We start from the raw sequence: 18695 nt of genomic DNA on the forward strand, positions 1-18695 counted from the left end.
TATATTCCAAATTCTGTAAAAACACTACATAATACTCACAATTTACTATTGTATAAAATTAATATTTTTCTGAGAAATTTTTGAAATTAAAATTAAGAGTAACTCCTGAAGACCATTAACAGAAAAATAATACAAGCAGGAATAACAACTTCTGAAGTACCTAAAAACTTACCATCATTAAGATCATAAAGGACGTGTTTTACAATTCCTTTTCTCAACTATTAAAACTATGTTTTTTGCCCTGGCCTGTGTGGCTCATCGTGTTGGGCATCATTCTACAAACTGAAAGGTTGCCAGTTCAATTCCTGGTCAGGGAACATGCCTGGGTTGTGGTTTGGTCCCCAGTCAAGGCGTGAACAAGATGCAACCGATCACTGTCTCTCCCTGTCTTTCTCCCTCCTTTCCCCTCTCTCTAAAATCAATCATGTCCTCGAGTGAGAAAAAAAATTTTTTTCATAAAGAACAATTATTAAGGCTTTATTATTAATAGTGATACCCATAGATGTGTAAATGGCGCAGAGATGAGTAGATCATCATCTTCCTCATCAGCATCTACTAATGCTGCCCAAGGGGGAAAAGGGATCCAAATGACAAGAGCCAAGTCCAGTCTCTATTCTCCATTCCTGCAAATTCTTCATTCCTGTTTGGGTCCTCCACACCCCTGGGGCCAGTACAGGAGCCAGATGATGGGACAGGAAAAATGAGTCTACTCATCCCATTATTGTTTGCCATTCAACTTACTCTTCAATTGGTAAGGTGAAAGGATAGAAAAAGAAAAGCAACTACAAGCAAACTGAGAAGTTCAAGGTAAAAGAGATGGTTCTTGGTGTGCTCTGGTCCTGCGCACAAGTGGGAGCCCAGTTTAACAGATGAAGGAAACTAAAACAGAGGCTACAGAAAAACACACCAGTAGGTGTTTTTAACTTTTTTTAGACTGTCACCTATCATCAGCCCTGTTCTGGCACATTGGCTAGACTTCTACAACAACTAAGTATTCATAATTTGTTCTCTATCTCCTAGGTATTAAATCTCCCAGGGAAAAATAAAAGAATACCTCCTTCACCCTCATCACATAGGTTTGGTTTTTGTTTTGCTTTTTTTAAAGAAAGAAAATTTGAGTTTACTTATTTTATTTTAAACAATTGTTTTTCTTCTTGAATGAATGAAATAATCAATCTAATGTGATCCACGCCACCAATCCAATCAGGCTTAGCTGTGGGCAAGGATTGTGAAAGTGCTGAAACTTTCTCTTCTTTCATTAAACAACACACAGCCACGTCAGTCTAACTGGTTCATATTAAAGAAGTTCAGAGAGGGAGAGAGATCCTCTCACTCCCTGAGGAGGACTGGAGATCCAGACACTGGGAACTCCAGACTAACATTCTCTGCTTGCTCCAGGCCTGTGGGATATCCATCTAATGGTTAACAGACGGGAACCAGGCCCAGAGCAGGTCTGCCTGGTGCAGACTGTATAGTGTGTGGGTTCTTGATTTCGTGATTTCACAACACAAGTCCAGGTGATCTGAGAGTACATTTATTAAACCTGGGGACAGTGAAACAAGGAAAGGCTTAGGATAAGAGAAGTTACAAGAGAGAGCCCTAGGTGGGCTGCTTGGCTCCCTGAGAAGTCAGAGAAAAGGGGGCCTTGGAGGCAGGCTCAGGGGGTCAGCCCGGGATGAACTGCTGCTGCCCACTGCTCCCCTTGTAGCAAGTCTCATTGGGCCATTAGAGTTTAGGAGATGCACGCCTGAGAGGGAAGAAAGGTGTGGGCATGCTCCCAGGAGGGAGAGCGTGCCCATGTAGGTTTTTAAATGTAAGTATTTCCTTGTTTTCTTTTGAAAAATCTCAGGGAGGTATTTTGGGCAAAAAAGTCCATTCTAGTTAGAAGAATGGGGCTTGAATTCTAACCAAACCATTTATAGGGGGTCTTGAATAATTACCCCAAGCCTTGGTTTTCCTCATCTGCAAAATGGAAACAATGTTTTCTGACTCTTAGGGTTTTGAGTATTAAATAACATAGAGAGTGTAAACAAGTACAGGGTGTGACAAAAGTAGGTATACAGTTGCTCATATGGAAAATAATACAATAACTAATAGACTTGGCAATCCCATCCAGAGACACATTTGTTGTGGTGGCACTGCACCAACCACAAGGAACACTTCACAGACAAGCTACACGGGCATTCAAGAGCAAGGCTCTTGGCTTCAAGTTCAAGTTGGCAGAGTAGGAAGATCCTCCTACTAGAGCCTCTCACTGACACTAAAACTGCAACTACAAATAGCACACCTATCTCTCAGAATGACCTGAAGACTAGCAGAACAGACTTTCCACAACTACATACATAAAGAAAACACCACACTAAAACAGGTAGAAGGAGTAGAAACTAAGTCTAGTCAGGACCTACCCTACCCCCCACTCCCCAGGTGGTGACTCACAAGTGGGAAGAATATCACAACTGTAGAAAACATCCTGGAAGAGCAAGGGGTCCGAGTCCTGGCGTAGGAAACCTGCACCAGGAAGATGAGCCCCAGTGGGGCTTGTATATGGGAGAACCAAAGGGCCATAGGAAACCTGGGTTGTGGTCTTTTTGAGTCCTGGCACAGAGGTAGCAGTTTGAAAAGCACCCAAGTCATATGTGAATGTGATAAATTGACTAATTTTAGGGTATGTGCTGGAGAGACAGGGATCCTTTGGAACTTTCTCCTCAGTCAGAGGTGCTGGCAGGCGCCATTCCCCTCGACCCCCTGCTTTAATCTAGATGATCTGACACTGGCAGGCACCATTTCTGACACTCTGTTAGCCTTGCTAACACTGTTCACCCCACACTGGCATTTATTTCCCTGAGGACTCATTAAGGTTAGCATCCCTCCAAAGTGGCTCCTGCCCTACCACCCCCAGTGGGAAGCCTCAGCTGGCACCAGCACCTAGCAGTGTCTCTGCAACAGCATGGTTGGGCCTTGTAGCCAGCCACACCAAAGGCTTGACATGCACACCAGTGAGTCTGCAACAGTGTGGTCAGGCCTCTTAGCTGGTGGGCCAGGAACCAGCCTCATCTGCCAGTGTGTCATGGAAGTTGTAGCCCAGCCACAACAGGAAGCCACACTAGTCCATCCAGGGAACACCTTACACATCGATGTTTCTCTCACACATCGATGTTTCTCTCCCTTTCTCCCTCCTTTCCCCTCTCTCTAAATAAATAAAGTATTAAAAAAAAACCCTCACTAATAAAGGCAAACATATAGTAGATAGTAGACCAGCCACTTATAAATCTAGTATTAAAATGATTAAAATGGCAATAAGTACATACCTATCAATAATTACTTTAAATGTACGTTGACTCAATGATTCATTGAAAATACATAGGGCCCCCGCTGGTGTAGCTCAGTGGATTGAGTGCGGGACTGTGAACCAAGGGGTCAGCGGTTTGATTCCCAGTCAGGGCACATGCCTGGGTTGCAGGCCATAACCCCCAGCAACCGCACATTTATGTCTCTCTCTGTTTCTCTCTCTCTCTCGTGTGCGCACACACACACACAGAGGAATATTACTCAGCTATGGAAAAAAAGAAGAAATCTTGCCATTTGCAACAACATGGATAGAACTAGAGCAGAGGTCTCAAACTCATTTTCACCAGCGGGGCCACATCAGCCTCGCAGTTGCCTTCAAAGGGCCAAATGTACCGTTAGAACTGTATAAATGTAACCACTCCTTAACAGTTAAGCGAGAGCTCAGCGCTGCAGCCAGGTTGAAACAAGGTGGTGGACTGGATAAAACAAGGTTGAGGGCCGGATTTGGCCCTTGGGCTTTATGTTTGCCACCTGTGACCTTCAGGGTATTATGCTAGTGAAATAAGTCAAAGAAAGACAAATACTGTTATCATTTCACTTATGTGTGGAATCTAAAAAACTAAACAAATGAACAAACAAACAGATTCATAGATACAGAAAAACTGATACCTGCCAGAGGGTTGGGTGGTCAGGTATGAATAAAATGGTGAAGGGGATTAAAAAGGTACAAACTTACAGTTATAAATAAGTCACAAAGATGTAAAGTACAAAAGAGGGAACATAGTAATATCACAGTAACTTTGTATGATGACAGATAGTGTACTTTTTGTGGTGATCACTTTGTAAGGTGTATAAATGTGAAATGCCACTGTGCTAATACACCTGAAACTAATATAATATTGTATGTCAACTATACTTTAATTAAAAAGGGCTTTATGCCCTGGCCAGGCAGCTCAGTTGGTTAGAATGCTGTCCTGACAGGCCAAGGTTGTGGGTCAGGGCACATACAAGAAGCAACCAATGAGTGCATGAATAAGCGAAACAACAAATCAATGTTTCTCTTTCTTCTTCCCTCCCTCTATCCCTCTCTAAAAATCAAAACAAAAAAGCACTTTACATTTCAGAATGAAAAAATACAATTATTAATAAATAATACAAGAATAAACTGTTCTACATACTCACAACTTTAAACCTATTCTGTCCCGCCCTTTATATGGTGTCTATATATATTACGTACTCACTGTGAGCTCCTCCACACCAAAATAGCTCATAGTACCTTCTCCTATTAGTGTCAGTATCTAGTGCTTCCCTGAGAACAGACCTAACGAAGCTGCCGGGGGGCACAAACATAACGAATTTTAATTAGTCCTATTTTATGAAATAAGCACACATGAGAATTCTAGAGCAGGGTTTTCAACTCACCACTTTTGACGTTTTGGGCTGGATAACTCTTTATGTGGGGACTGTGTATATACAATGTTTAGCAGCATCCCTGGCCTCTACCCACCAGATGCTAGTAGCAATCCCTACTTGTGAAAATCTGGGGTGCTAAATCACCCCCTGGTGAGGACTAGATTAACTTTCTGTGCTAGGTTAACTTTCACACTGCCTTCTTCTGAAGGCTCTCTGCCAAAATGACAATGGTTGGAAAGAGAATATATGGCTTGCCCTTTTCTGCAGAAGGGAAAAATGAAAATTAAGAGTAACTCTACCTCATCAGGAAGAACAAAATACCAAGAATTATGTAGTCACAAAATAATAAAACTTGGCACAGTTTACACTGAAAGAGGGACAGAATTAATGGGACCTCAAATTTTAATAGCGACACTACCCTGAACTGAAATCTGATACCCTGATATCTGAACTTTCAAATATTAAGAATTATCTACCCTGGCTGGCGTAGCTCAGTGGATTGAGCGCGGGCTGCGAACCAAAGTGTCGCAGGTTCAATTCCCAGTCAGGGTACATGCCTGGGTTGCAGGCCATGACCCCCAGCAACTGCACATTGATGTTTCTCTCTCTCTATCTCCCTCCCTTCCCTCTCTAAAAATAAATAAATAAAATCTTAAAAAAAAAAAAGAATTATCCTTCATCTTTATACCACTTAAAGAATTTTCTTGCTGTAAAAGGAATTATTTTTTCTAGTAGAAAATCAGTTCTTAAAAAAAAAAAAGGAAATCAGTCCTTGTTTTCCCTGTCACCTGTTTCTTATTTGCTCATAAAATGGCCTTTTCTTTTGCTGAACTAGACACCTTAGTTCCTTGCTCATTTTAACTTTAAACAAACAAAAGACGACTCACTAAAAAACACAACTTTGGGGAGGTGGGGTATCCCTTACCACTTGCCGGTACTTGTTTACATTTTCTTGAAGTGTGTTAAGTAGAAAACTGAAGATCCTTTCCATGTTCTGGGTTAATGTTTGCTGGATGTCCCTTCTTCTTTGAAAGGGCAGTGTATGAAAGGTCACTACATCCTCTGCCAGTCGCAAAAGGATGAACATCACTAATTCTGTCTGTGTTTCCTGTATCAAGAGAAATAAACTCGTTAAACTCCAACATCTTTTCCATATAGGTATGCCTAAAAGCTCTTTTCTGTTGACAAAACAAAGAAACCCCTGAAGAGCCAAAAACAAAAAAAAACAACACACACACACCAAAACAACAAAAACTTAATTGACACTACTGTATTTCATACCCCTTGTTTGGAAAGAGTGTCCAATTCTATGAGCATGTCAGGCCAGTGCTGTGGCCACTCCCGCTTGATCATTTCTACTACAATTCGAGACAGAACATCTTTAATGTGGTTCTCCTCTTCCAAGATATTCAGTGTTCCCTGAAGAAGAAAAAGATATTAAGAGGTCTAGAAGAGTGAATTCAAGGGGAAAACAGGACTATAAAAGTATAAAAACTCATCAGCCAGCCTGAATTTAAAGTAAACAGAGTAAACAAACCTGTTCTCCATGTCTGAGTCATTTGTCCTGCATTCTTGCTAATTATTCCTCCCACTTAAAACTTAAGTGAGGGTTTTACTGGCTAATAAAATGGCTGTCACACAGAGCATGGAAGACATCACTGTTGTCCTTTAGAAACTGAGGAGACTCTCATATGGATGGTTTCATTTTGTTAGAGGGCAAGGGTGGAAGAAAACAGAAATAAGGAATATGTTGAGGGGCTGCTAAAATGGGAGAGTTAGGAGGAGCACCTAAATATTTCACCAATAGTTCTAGTATGAGAAGATACAGAAAGACTATTATGAGTTTTATCGTTTTCCCAGAACGAGCAAATTACAGAGCCTGAGTTAATTAGTAATTTTGAAGGAAATTTTTTTTTCTATCAAAGGCACCAGACTTTGGGGATGAACAGCGGTGGGAATTCCACTTTTAAATTCCCTTTAAAAGGAAAAAAAGGCCCTGACTGGTGTGGCTTAGTGGACTGAGTGCCAGCCTGCAAACCAAAGGGTGGCCAGTTTGATTCCCAGTCAGGGCACATGCCTGGGTTACAGCCAGGTCCCTAGTAGGGGGTGTGCAGGAGGCAACCCTCATACACGGATGTTACTCTCCCTTTCTTTCTCCCTCCCTCTCTTTCTCTAAAGATAAATAAATAAAATCTTTAAGAAAAAAAAGAAAAGAAAAAAAGGCTATGGATTTTAAACATGTTTAAAGTCATATTCTAACTCCTGAAACAAATTCATTCTTACTTTTTACTGTTACTGTCATACAGTGTGTTTGTGATGAATTACAATTTCTTGTGATGGTGGTTCTTCTTACCTTGAACATAACATTTAATATCATACAAAGTAGGCTGTAATATATAGAACCACTGAATTTTTACACAAACACTACACTGAAGTCACTCTGTCTAAACTACATTGGAAACACAAGTCGTCCAACCAACAATTCCTTACATTTTCAATCAGCTCCATGACACTGTTCTTCAGATAGACCTTCTCCAATCGAGACATGCTGTTCCACCGAAACCTGGCCACCAAAATGTATAAAGTCAACAGACCACATTAGAAGTCTTCTCTTGACAAGACTTTAAGTCTGGTGTTAGATTATGTTGGCAATTTCACAAAGAAATTAAACTTTTGATTTCATATGCCTCAAAGAACAGACAAAACTGTCCACACTTAACCAAAACGCTAACAGAGAAAGTCTGGGGAAATAGTTTTTATTAAGGCAGTAAGCCATTAATTGGAGCCCATACAGGATTTACACACAGATCAGCTTTCCCCTTGATTTTCCTGACAGACCAAAAGCAAATGTATACACCTGAAACAATTGCAACAATGTAACTGTTTTTCAGAAAATACAATCTTGATATTGCTAACTCCATTTCTGTGATGGTTTACAAAGTAATATCACAATTCCAGAAAAACTGGCTAATACTTAAAAACAGACTGATTCTTTTGACAGACATTGGGGATAGGAAACTAAAGTTAGAAAGGGTTTTCAGTTATTTTCATATGATTCTGCTTTGGAGTTGCCATTCAGAGGAGGCCCATACTCAAACTTCAGAAAAAAAAAATTAAAGGCAAAAATGCCTAATCAGAGATTTGTTTCCCTATGCATTGCATTATTCTAAAAAGACTTAGAGATCTATGGCATATAGTCGGAACTCAATAAATGCTGGTTGAATGACGATCAGCTAACATTTGTAGAATGCTTAGTATGTACTATGCAGTTCCACATGGACAAATAAACTGAAGAAGAGAAAGGTCAGGTCCTGAATGAGAGCTCCAGTGAGGCTGTGGTAACCTCTTGGGGATCAGTCCTTTCTTCTTGGGGATTGCTCTTTTCTACTCACCTAAAGCGTAGCTCTATGAGTTAAATAAGAACTAAAGATTTGCACCCTCAAGACTTCAGTGGTTAACATCCAAAAGCTCCTTACTTGACAACATGTTCCAGAATCTGAAGGCCGAAATGTCTGACGATAGCAATCTGTGTTTTCTCAGCCAACCTCAAGCCACAGGGGACACAGACAGGGCACTTTTCTTTAAACTCCTCACAAAACTAAAAGAAGAAAAGTTAACATTTTCCTTAGTAGCCAAGAGGGTAGAAACTAAAAAAACCTTCATCTTAACTCCAACCTGAGCCATATTTTTAAACTGCAAAATACAGATCAATATTATGAGTAAGGAACCCATAAACATTCCTTTCACTTTCATAGTTTTAGATTTCCCATGCACTATCCCAACTAATGTTGAAAAAATATCTGACATAAAAGACTAAAAAATGTTAGAGATACACCCCTGAAGTATATAGGAATGAAACGACAATTTCTAGGATTTGTTTTAAAAACTTTTGGTGAAGGAGAAGGATAAAGCAAATGTAAAATCTTGGTAACACCTGAGTTGATGCGATGGGTATACACAAAATCACTGTAGTCTCTCTACTTTTGTGTCTATTTTTAATATTTTATAGTAAAAAAACAAGTATAACCCAACCATTTGATTCCAAATTCTGTGGCATACATCTACACATTTTAAATTTTTTCCAAGTGATGCTCACTGTACATCACTTAAACTGTGCACAAGTATTCTTTTCCTAATGGTCATTTCATTTCTCACAGCGCACAAACATTGTTTGATGCAGAAATATGCTCATATTGCATTAGCATCCCCATTCATATTAGCATCCCCAAATTGCAGCACAAGAGTCAGCAGTCCCAGGAACAGAGCATCCGGGACTCAAGAAAACTACTTTCAGGAAATCAAAGTGCCCTCGTTAAAATGCAAAGCAAGTGGTTCGAAGTTCGTCTTTGCGCAAACTAGCCTAAGAATATCACACAATAAAAAATACAGGGGGACGGCGTGTGAGAATGAGCCCAGAAATACCCAAGACACATAGAGGTCAGGGAGGGATGTAAAGATGTAAGTAAAAGGACACTACGGGGTCTGGCACTCATTTAGGGCCGGTCAGGAGAACGGGTTAGCAGGGAGACACCTAGCGCAGGGGAGACCGTAGAGAACGTAGATGGTGCTGAGTACGGGACGGACACGTGCGCCACGGAAAGGCGAGGAGGCGAGGGGATGAGGGGATGCGGGGATGCACGGCTCTGGGGAATAAAGTTAAGTGCAGCCAGCTGTGGAGGGGGGCGTCGTAGTGCGAACAGAGTGAAGAGAAGTGGGGGAAAGGGGAGGAGAGGGCAATGCGAAGTGGTGGTGAGATGAGACCGCCAAAAGCAGTTACGGACCGGGACATCCCGGGAAAAGGGGCAGGCGCCACCAGCAGAGAAGACTGGCAGTGGGAAAAGGCGCGGAGGGCGGTGAAAGAAGGCCCCTCGGGGTTGAGGAGGGAAGTCCAAGGGCCGCGTGGGCTGGAAACTACCAGGCTTGTGGACGGCACCGGGACGGCTGGGCTGAGGGAGGGTCTAGGGCAGGCCCCACGCACCAGACCCCAGCTACCTTCAGGGCTTCCAGCCGATAGCGCTGGGTGGAGCTGGGGTCCATCATGACCGTCACCGCCTTCACCAGCTGCTCGCACAGCGCGTTCACTTGATCCATTGCCATGGCTACTGCCACGCGCCGGGAGAGCGCACTACGGCCGTCCCGGGAGCACAAGGTACAAACGGCTCCCTCGCCGTGATAACACGCTAGTACCGGGCCGCGGCGAGGTAGGGGGTGGAGGGCAGGAGGAGGAGCCGTGTGCGGCAGAAGATCTAGCCGGGAAAGAACCGGCGGGGCACACGCGCCCGATCCTCCACTACGCACGCGCCGGCGGAAGTGGCGGCCCACTTGTGACGGTTGCCCCTGGGTGGGCGAAGCTTGGGACGGAAGGGCCGCCGTGCGCAGGCGCGTCAACGCCCTTCGCGGCGAGCGCGCAGAATGATATCTGTCAAGTAGCTTAGCTATTGAGCGCCCAGGCTTCGGCTGAACCTGTGGGGCGCTGCCCGGGCAAGGATTCTCTGCGACTCTTGGTCTGGTTTTCATCCTTACGGGGAATAAATCTCTCGATACTAACTGGCTTGCTGCCGGAAAGGGGACAGTTATTCCAAGACCCACTCATCTTCCAGTGGACACCGAGCCTAGCATTTGAATCGTCCGCAGTTTGCCAGTTTTACCAGGGGTCTGCGACATTGGTAAGAGAATTCGAAAATTTTTGGTATCACTGTTTTCAAACTTTGCGGTTGCTTTAGCTATTGGTTTTATGATATAGCAGTGACTGGTGACAACATTGGGCCAAAATTATATGAAATGGAAATACACGCTCACAGAGATATATGGCCCTGGTATTCTCCTCTAAGAGAATTTTTCGGGTGGAAAAAATAATATTTTTCTCTATAGCTCTTAACCTCCCTCTTGTACTTACTTTCCTTGGATGTGTTATCACCTGATTGGCACCAAACTTGTTTTGTGCAGATTGGGATAAATTGAGATATTTAAAGACGAATAATTGCTAGTTATTGAAAGTTTGAGCGGTGTGATCTTTTGAAGTGCTTGCTATATATGCTTCACAGTAGTATAAAACCCTTATCCCGAAAATGGGGCTTTGGCAGAGAGTGTGTTTCACTTCCCATCTTTCAAAAAACTCTTCCTTTCACCAGTAAAATATGTAAACTGAAAACTTGAACAGCTTCATTATCTGTTCAAGTGTGCGTATCGGTTTTTGCATTTATATACTAATACGTTTGCTGGACTTAAATCACTGCTCCCTATTCATACTCCACTTCTGGTACTTGTATCTGCTATGGTGAGTATCTGTTGTTTTTGTGTGTGTGAAACGCATTTACTATTTTTACTCTGGCATCTGTTCCAGTGCTATGCAAAAGGCACTTCAGTCAATGTATTTCATTCTGCCTGTTGTCAGTGAGTAGAATTTATAAGGAATTAATGCCTTGACTCTCTGATTTTTAAAAACTCATTGTTTTCTTTCCACTAGTCATCCACTTTGTAGTTGCATGCCACTTTTTTCAAGGTGAATGTTAATTTTTGACACTTTTTTAAAAGAATACAGTTGAGTGCTTACTCAACTGTATAACCTGTGTTCCTCATATTTAAATCATGAATTACTGGTGTTTTCATAAGTATCTTATATACTTTAGGTCAGTGTTTCTCAATCTCTGCTACATATTAAAAGGGCCTGGAAAGCTTGTAAAAATCACAGTGCTCAGCTCATATCCATACCAATTAAATTAGGATGTCTGGTGGTTAACCCTAAAAGCCAATATCAATGTTATTTAAATATTCCTAGGTGATTCCAGTATGCAGCAAAGTTTGGGAGCCACTTCTTTAGTTTACATTCCTTCTTCTAATTTTCTAACACTGTTAAATGATAATATTAGTCTGTATCCACTATCAAGTATATAAGGTTTATTCTTCCAATCTATTGTCCATACCTTTATACATGTCTATGCTGAAATAGTATGTAGCATTGTTTTCTTTTACATGAATGAGTAGAAAATCACCATTAGAACACAGCAAAATAATTGTCCCAGGCAAGATTCACTGATGGGTGCTTAGTGGTTGAAAATTTGAGGAGAAACAGGATATTTGCAGCCTCAAATTATCTCCCTTAAGATTAGTTACAAAAGGAAAAATAGTAACTTTACTATGAGAAACATGGCGTATACTTTCTCAACTAAATGATCATGGTTAATATCATCAGTAATAAGACATATTGATATTATGTACCTCCCAAAATGATACACTGAGAAGAGCACATAACTTATGTAATATTCTTGGCAAAAATGCATAACCTCCATCTAATCAAGAGAAAATATCAGACCAACCTAAACTGAGAAATATATTCTCAAAGTAACTGACTAGTTTTCTTCAAAAGTGTCAAGGTGATGAAAAACAAGGGAAGATTTAGGAGGTGTCTCAGACTAGAGAAGATTAAGCAGACATGATGACTAAGATCAGATCCTAGATTGGATCCTGGAACAGAAAAAAGGTATTACTGGAATAACTGGTGAAATTCAAGTAGTTAAATATCATACCAATGTTCATTTTTTAGCTTTGATAATTATGCTATGTAAAATATTAACATTAGGGGGAACTAGGTGTAGGAGAACCCTACTATTTTTGCAATATTTTTTTAAGTCTAACATTATTTTAAAATAGAAAGTTAAAGAAATTCACATGATGCCCTGGCTGATGTGGCTCAGTGGATTGAGTGCTGGCCTGTGAACAGAGGGATTGCCAGTTTGATTCCCAGTCAGGGCACATGCCTGGGTGGTGGGCCAGGTCCCCAGTTGAGGGTGTGAGAGAGGGAATCACACATTGATGTTACTCTCCTCTTTCTCCCACCCTTTTCCTCTCTAAAAATAAATAAATAAAAACTTGAAAAAAAAAGAGGAACTGCTTGGGGCTTCAGCAGTGTCTTCCACTGACTCAATCCCTACTGGGTTTTTTTTTTTTTTTTTAAATAAAAGGGGAAAAAAAAGAAATTCACATGAATGCTGTGATGTTATATATCATTTTCTGTTTCTCTTTTCCCTGAATTTATACTTGAGATTTATATATGAACTAGATCAACTGTTGGCTTAATCCCTCTGTTGATGTGAATTGTGGCTTTAATTTGCATTTCCCTAAGACTAACAATATTTTCATTTTCATGTACCTGTTGACTATTTTTTTAAAGATTTTATTTATTTATTTTCAGAGAAAGGGTTGGAGAAAGAGAGGGAGAGAAACATCGATGTTTGGCAACTGCCTCTGGTGTGCCCCCAACTGGGGACCTGGCCCACAACCTAGGCATGTGCTCTGACTGGGAAACTAACCACTGACCCTTTGGTTCTCAGACTGGCACTCAATGCACTGAGCCACACCAGCCAGGGCCCAACTGACTATTTGTATATCTTTTGTGAAGTGTTCAATTCTTTTGGGAGATGGATATTTTTAAAGCTTTTAATACTTACTACCTTCCTAAAATTGTACCAATTTATTATTCTCCTTCAAGTAGTAAATGAAAATGCCTGTTTTATTCTTGTTAGTTTCCAGGCTCTCATGCTCATGCTAACTCAACACTGGAAGGAGGGAAATACAGTTTTCCTTGGCAATTTGGATTAGGTATCCTTTTTAACTGTCTATAAAATACTATCTTACAGAAACATGGCTAATGGACAGGACCGGGTAGTAGCTCTAGTGGACATGGACTGTTTTTTTGTTCAAGTAGAGCAGCGGCAAAATCCTCATTTGAAGAATAAACCTTGTGCAGTCGTACAGTACAAATCATGGAAGGGTGGTGGGTAGGTATCAATTTTATTGTTGAAACTGTCAACTACTGTTTTAATTTATAAGAATGCATGGCACTATGCTAGGTTCTATTTTTGAGAGTAATGCACTGCTGTGTTTGAGATCAAATAGTGGCATCTATGGCCAAAAAGTTTCTGCTGTTTATGTGTATAGCCTGTACATGTTAAATTCTAGTTACTTTTGCTCATGTAGTGTTTTTCTGTCCCTTTTCTTTCCAATCTTAGAATAATTGCAGTGAGTTATGAAGCTCGTGCATTTGGGGTCACTAGATACATGTGGGCAGATGACGCGAAGAAGTTATGCCCAGATCTTCTACTGACACAAGTTCGTGAGTCCCGTGGGAAATCTAACCTCACGAAGTAAGAAGAACAGATTGTTTAAGGGGAACGGAAGGGTTGGAAATAATATGCCATGAGTCTAGGAACTGATGTTTCAAATTTTGTGTAAATAATGTCTGAAAAAGTTACCCTTGATCAGCCAACTTTTTAAAATTTATTTCTTTATTTTTAGAGAGGGGAAGGGAGGGAGAAAGAGAGAGAAACATTGATATGAGAGAAAAACATTGATCAGTTGCCTCTCACCCATGCCTCTGCTGGGACCGAACCTGAAACCTAGGCATGTGCCCTGACTGGGAATTAAACTGGTGACTTTTTGCTTTGCAGGATGACACCCAGCCAACTGAGCCACACTTGTCAGGGAGGTCAGCCAACTTTTCTATGTCATGTGAAAATGGATTCTGATATTGTATTTCAGGAATAGTTCAGAGTCATTATAATCTGCAACAATTACTGTTCTTGACACCTTCTCACTTTTTTACTTTAAAATTGGTTGAACCTAATGAACAAAATAAACTAACAAGCAAAACAGAACCAGAGACACGGAAACAGGGAACAGACTGACAGATGCCGGAGGAAGGGGAAGCGGGGCAAGGGGGACTGGTGGAAAGAAGGGGAACGGATTAGTCAAAGAACATGTACGAACAACGCATGGACATGGAGAACAGTGTGAGGATGGACTTTTCGAGCAGGGGAGGGCTGGACAGAGGAGGGCAAAGAGGGAAAATTGGGAAAACTAATAGAATAAACAAGAATTAAAAATAAATTTTAAAAAATGGTTGTTATAATTACAACTCAATATCAATTTCTATGTTCTCAAGCCAGATCTGCAGTATTTGAAGTAATTAAATTAACTGTGAAATTGAGTTTTTCCAGAAAAGGCTGAGTCAAACTGACATTCTAATGCGATATCTAGAATTATTTGCCAGAATCGAACAATCTTAAAGGAGAGTACCATCTCTGATTTTGAACTGACCTGTCTTTTCCCAAATTTTAGGTTAGTCTTAAAATGGGAGACATCTATAGCCATAGCCAAGTTACAGGCAGTTACAAGCCCAAACCATTTTAATAATCCCAACAGTTTGTATTGAGTATATGTCATATGTCAGGCACTGTGTCAAGCTCTCCATAAGCAATATCTCTTAAATTTCATGTTATATGGTATGTTCCAGTAGTATACTCCTTCCCCACCACATACTCACAGATGAGGAAACAAGCTTAGGTTAAATAATTTTCCACAGCAAGAAAAAGAAGACTGAGGATTCAGTTTTTTTCATATTCCACTATCCACATTCTCACAGTACACTATACCATGTGATATGGTGTGTGTAGATCATGCTTTGATTTGGGACTTGAGATATTCCTGAATTCACCTATGAATTGGAAGTCTAAAGGTAGAGTGTCATAGCCAGCCACACATTGAAGTTATTGCCAGGAAAGAAGACAGATTTGACTGGAGCTTAATATCTTAAGCCTAGATTAGAATTCATTCAGCTAACAAACATATGCTACATTGCATTGAATAGAATTTTATGCTGGTAGAGACCATGTAACTTTGCAGAAATATAATTGTGTGATTTTGAAAAGTCACATGCCACCAATTTTAAACTTTTTGAACAAAAGCAGTTTCAGAAAATTTAGGAGTAAGTTTGTAGACAAGAGCATTATTAAGACCTGATGATTTAAAATTATTAGTTTAGTGCTGGCTGGTGTGGCTCACTGGATTGGCCTGTGAACTGAAAGGGCCCTGTTTCGATTCCCAGCCTGGGCACATGCCTCGGCTGCAGGCCAGGTCCCCAGTTTGGGGCGCGTGAGAGGCAACTGATTAATGTTTCTCTCCCTCTCTCTTCCTTCCCCTCTTTCTAAAAATAAAATCTTTAAGATTATTTTAATAATTAGCTTGAGATACCAGGTTATTAAAAATAAAAATACAATTTTTAAAAGTATATATACACTAAGATTATTAAGTATTTTTAAGAATACGTTGGAGCAATTTGCTCAAGAGGCTGTGAAGGAGAAACAACCACTACAGCAGAGTGCCCTTTCCTTGCCCTGTATGTGGGTGAGTGTGTTGAGCTCTTGTGCTCTTGTGCACACTTGAGCTCTCTCTGTTTTTATTTTTGAGGTCTGACTCTCCATCCCAAAAAATGACTAAAAAAGGAAAGAAGCCATCTTTTTCTAATTCCTTTTCTAACTCTGTCATTTGAGAATATTTTAGAACAAATTTTACTAGTTTTGATAGATATCTTAGTGAAGGGGTGCACATATTTCCATTTTTATGGTAAATAAAATAGATTCAACAGGAGTAAAGAACTTACTTAAATTCTCTAATAAGTGCAAAGCAAAAAAAATATCCACATATTACCACAGAAAACTAGCTATATGCAGCCAGAAGAGCTGCTTGGTATGGTCTGAATAGACGGTTTACGGTGAGACTGGTAGCCCCCAGCGGAGGCTATGTGCCTGTCCAGGCACACTACCGCATTCTAGGAGCTTATCTTCGACTTTATCATTTGAATGTTAGTATATTCAGAAGTTATTGGTACTTGCTTTGGCAGCACATATACTAAAATTGAAACAATACAGAGAAGGTTAGCATGACTCCTGTGCAAGGATGACACGCAAATTCATGAAGAAGTGATTGGTCTTGATTCATTGTGTGTGTTTGTGTGTAGCGAGGACCAGCTCACATGTTAATCAAACTCACCACTGAGTATAAAATCCACATGTCACCTGGTTAATTTATAATGAAAAATACTGTCCTGAGGAGAAGAAGATACTTGGGTTCACTAATCAGTGCAGTGTTCCCTATAAGTTACCTCATTTTTTGTTACCTCTTGTTTGAAGACAGCAGTAGAAGCAGAATACTATGTGGTATGTATATGAAAATTAAAAAAAGGAATGGGTGATCAGAGTAAAATGTTTCTAGTTAAACTAATTAGAAGCATTTCTTTTCTCTCTTTTTTAAAGATTTTCTTTATTTTGTTAGAGAGGGGAAGGGAGGGAGAAAGAGAGGAAGAGAAACATCAATGCGGGCCAGCACTCAATCCACCAGCCAGGTTTTCTTTCCTCTTTAGAGTGATCCTTGTCACATAGACATGTTCATGGTCTCAATGCTTTCTACCTTTAGTGTGCTAGAGTTGCCATGCAAATGTTTGCCTGTATGGTTCTTTTTCCTTGCCTCTGTTATTGACTATCTCCCTGCTTATCAATCCTTTTAGTTGGGTTACTATCTATTCTCTGACAAGCCATTCCTTTCTTTAAGGAGGTCTTACACTGATTATGTATATTATTATTCTATTATGAGGGAGGGATGTGGCCCACAGTCTCCATGTTGCCTCCATTTATTGCCTACGTGTACAATCCTTATACTTCTTAGGTACCGGGAAGCCAGTGTGGAAGTGATGGAGGTAATGTCTCATTTTGCTGGGATTGAACGTGCCAGCATTGATGAAGCTTTTGTAGACCTAACCAGTGCTGTACAAGAGAGACTACAAAAGCTGCAAGGTCAGCCTATCTCTGCAGATTTGTTGCCAACCACCTACATTGAGGGGTTGCCCCAAGACCCTACAACAGCAGAAGGGACTGTTCAGAAAGGTACTTCCATACCATCATTTGCTTCTGCTTCCTGCCTTTGGAGCCTGCTTTGCTTGGTCACACTGATATTCTTGGACTGATTGAAAGGAAACTTAAACTGCAACCTGAATGAATTACAAGGACTCATATGGAGGGATATACAAATTCTCTTATCTTTCCAGGTATATGGATTTTTAGAAGCTTGAGATCTGTATGAAATCAAGTTTCTCTTTAGATATGATTAAGGCAGGTTAGAGTTATCAACAGAAGTCTGAGCACTTCCATCATTTGCAGGTTAATTTATATTATTTTAACTTGCTTTCTTTATCATAAGAATGGTGAGGTGTTTTTTTGTTGTTGTTGTTGCTGTTTTAAGGTAGACCTCAAGTACTGGGAGTTGTGCGAAGCCTCTCTCATTTTATTTTACTTCTTTTTCCCTCTCTGCTGATTCCTCCCACTCCCTCCCGACCTCACACACCCTTTGGCACCACCAGTACATTTCATATATCTTAAATGTGTATATGTCTTTATAATTATATACCGATTATGTTACTTTGTGTATGTGCTTTTTTTTTAATATGAGAGGTGGCATTTATTATCTTATTTTTTTAAAAGGAGATTCTTTTTTTTCTTTTCTTTTTTTTTTAAAGATTTTATTCATCTATTTTTAGAGAGGGAAGGGAGGGAGAAAGAGAAAGAGAGAGAAACATCAATGTGTGGTTGCTGGGGGCCGTGGCCTGCAACCCAGGCATGTGCCCTGACTGGGAATCGAACCTGCGATGCTTTGGTTTGCAGTCCGTGCTCAATCCACTGAGCTACGCCAGCCAGGGATTAAAAATTTTTTATTTATTGATTTTTGAGAGGGAGAGAAACATCAGTATATTGTTTCACTTATTTATATATTCATGGGTTGATTCTTATATGTATCCTGACCAGGGATTGAACCTGCAACCTTGGCATATTGGGACGGTGCTCTAACCAACAAAGCTATCCCGCCAGGGCACTTTCAATGAATTTTTTAAATAAAAAAATTTGATTTACCTGTTGTAGTATATCAGCTTCTTCTGAGATCTGGAATCTAGTATGTTTTCCCTTTTCTTTCTTATCTGAAGTTTTAATTGATATACATAAAACACACAAATTGTAAGGGTACACTTTGATTTTCACTAAGTAAACCAATTTGAATAAGCATGACCCAGATCAAAAAACAGCCATTTTGATAGGTATATAATGATATCACATTGTGGTTTTAGTTTGCATGTCAATGAAATTGAGCACTTTTTTGTAAGTTTATTGACC

The 18695-nt window shown here is 40.3% G+C and overlaps 2 protein-coding genes and 1 non-coding gene across 4 annotated transcripts in view; 2 read left to right on the forward strand and 1 right to left on the reverse strand.

The window, feature by feature from the left end:
* The window catches only part of XPO5 (exportin 5), a 58703-nt gene extending 48695 nt beyond the window's left edge, over positions 1 to 10008 (reverse strand). Inside the window, exons 1-5 of one of the 2 annotated variants that reach the window (XM_036024125.1) lie at positions 9694 to 10008; positions 8178 to 8299; positions 7192 to 7264; positions 5983 to 6120; positions 5627 to 5809 (exon numbers count right to left, since the gene is read on the reverse strand). In XM_036024125.1, the coding sequence (XP_035880018.1) occupies positions 5627 to 5809; positions 5983 to 6120; positions 7192 to 7264; positions 8178 to 8299; positions 9694 to 9798 (621 nt within the window). In that variant the 5' untranslated portion in view covers positions 9799 to 10008. The remainder of the gene's footprint in view (positions 1 to 5626; positions 5810 to 5982; positions 6121 to 7191; positions 7265 to 8177; positions 8300 to 9693) is intronic. The other variant, XM_036024126.1, reaches the window with a different exon arrangement.
* A 97-nt stretch (positions 10009 to 10105) lies between these two features.
* The window catches only part of POLH (DNA polymerase eta), a 29667-nt gene continuing 21077 nt past the window's right edge, over positions 10106 to 18695 (forward strand). Inside the window, exons 1-4 of the mRNA XM_028510401.2 lie at positions 10106 to 10367; positions 13338 to 13478; positions 13710 to 13844; positions 17200 to 17417. Coding sequence (XP_028366202.1) covers positions 13342 to 13478; positions 13710 to 13844; positions 17200 to 17417 — 490 coding nt within the window. The 5' untranslated portion in view covers positions 10106 to 10367; positions 13338 to 13341. The remainder of the gene's footprint in view (positions 10368 to 13337; positions 13479 to 13709; positions 13845 to 17199; positions 17418 to 18695) is intronic.
* LOC114495768 lies at positions 16363 to 16469 on the forward strand. The gene has a single exon (XR_003684445.1). It is a non-coding gene; the product is annotated as a U6 spliceosomal RNA (small nuclear RNA).

Source organism: Phyllostomus discolor, chromosome 4 (genome assembly GCF_004126475.2).
Source record: "Phyllostomus discolor isolate MPI-MPIP mPhyDis1 chromosome 4, mPhyDis1.pri.v3, whole genome shotgun sequence".
In the NCBI taxonomy this organism is placed as follows: domain Eukaryota; kingdom Metazoa; phylum Chordata; class Mammalia; order Chiroptera; family Phyllostomidae; genus Phyllostomus; species Phyllostomus discolor.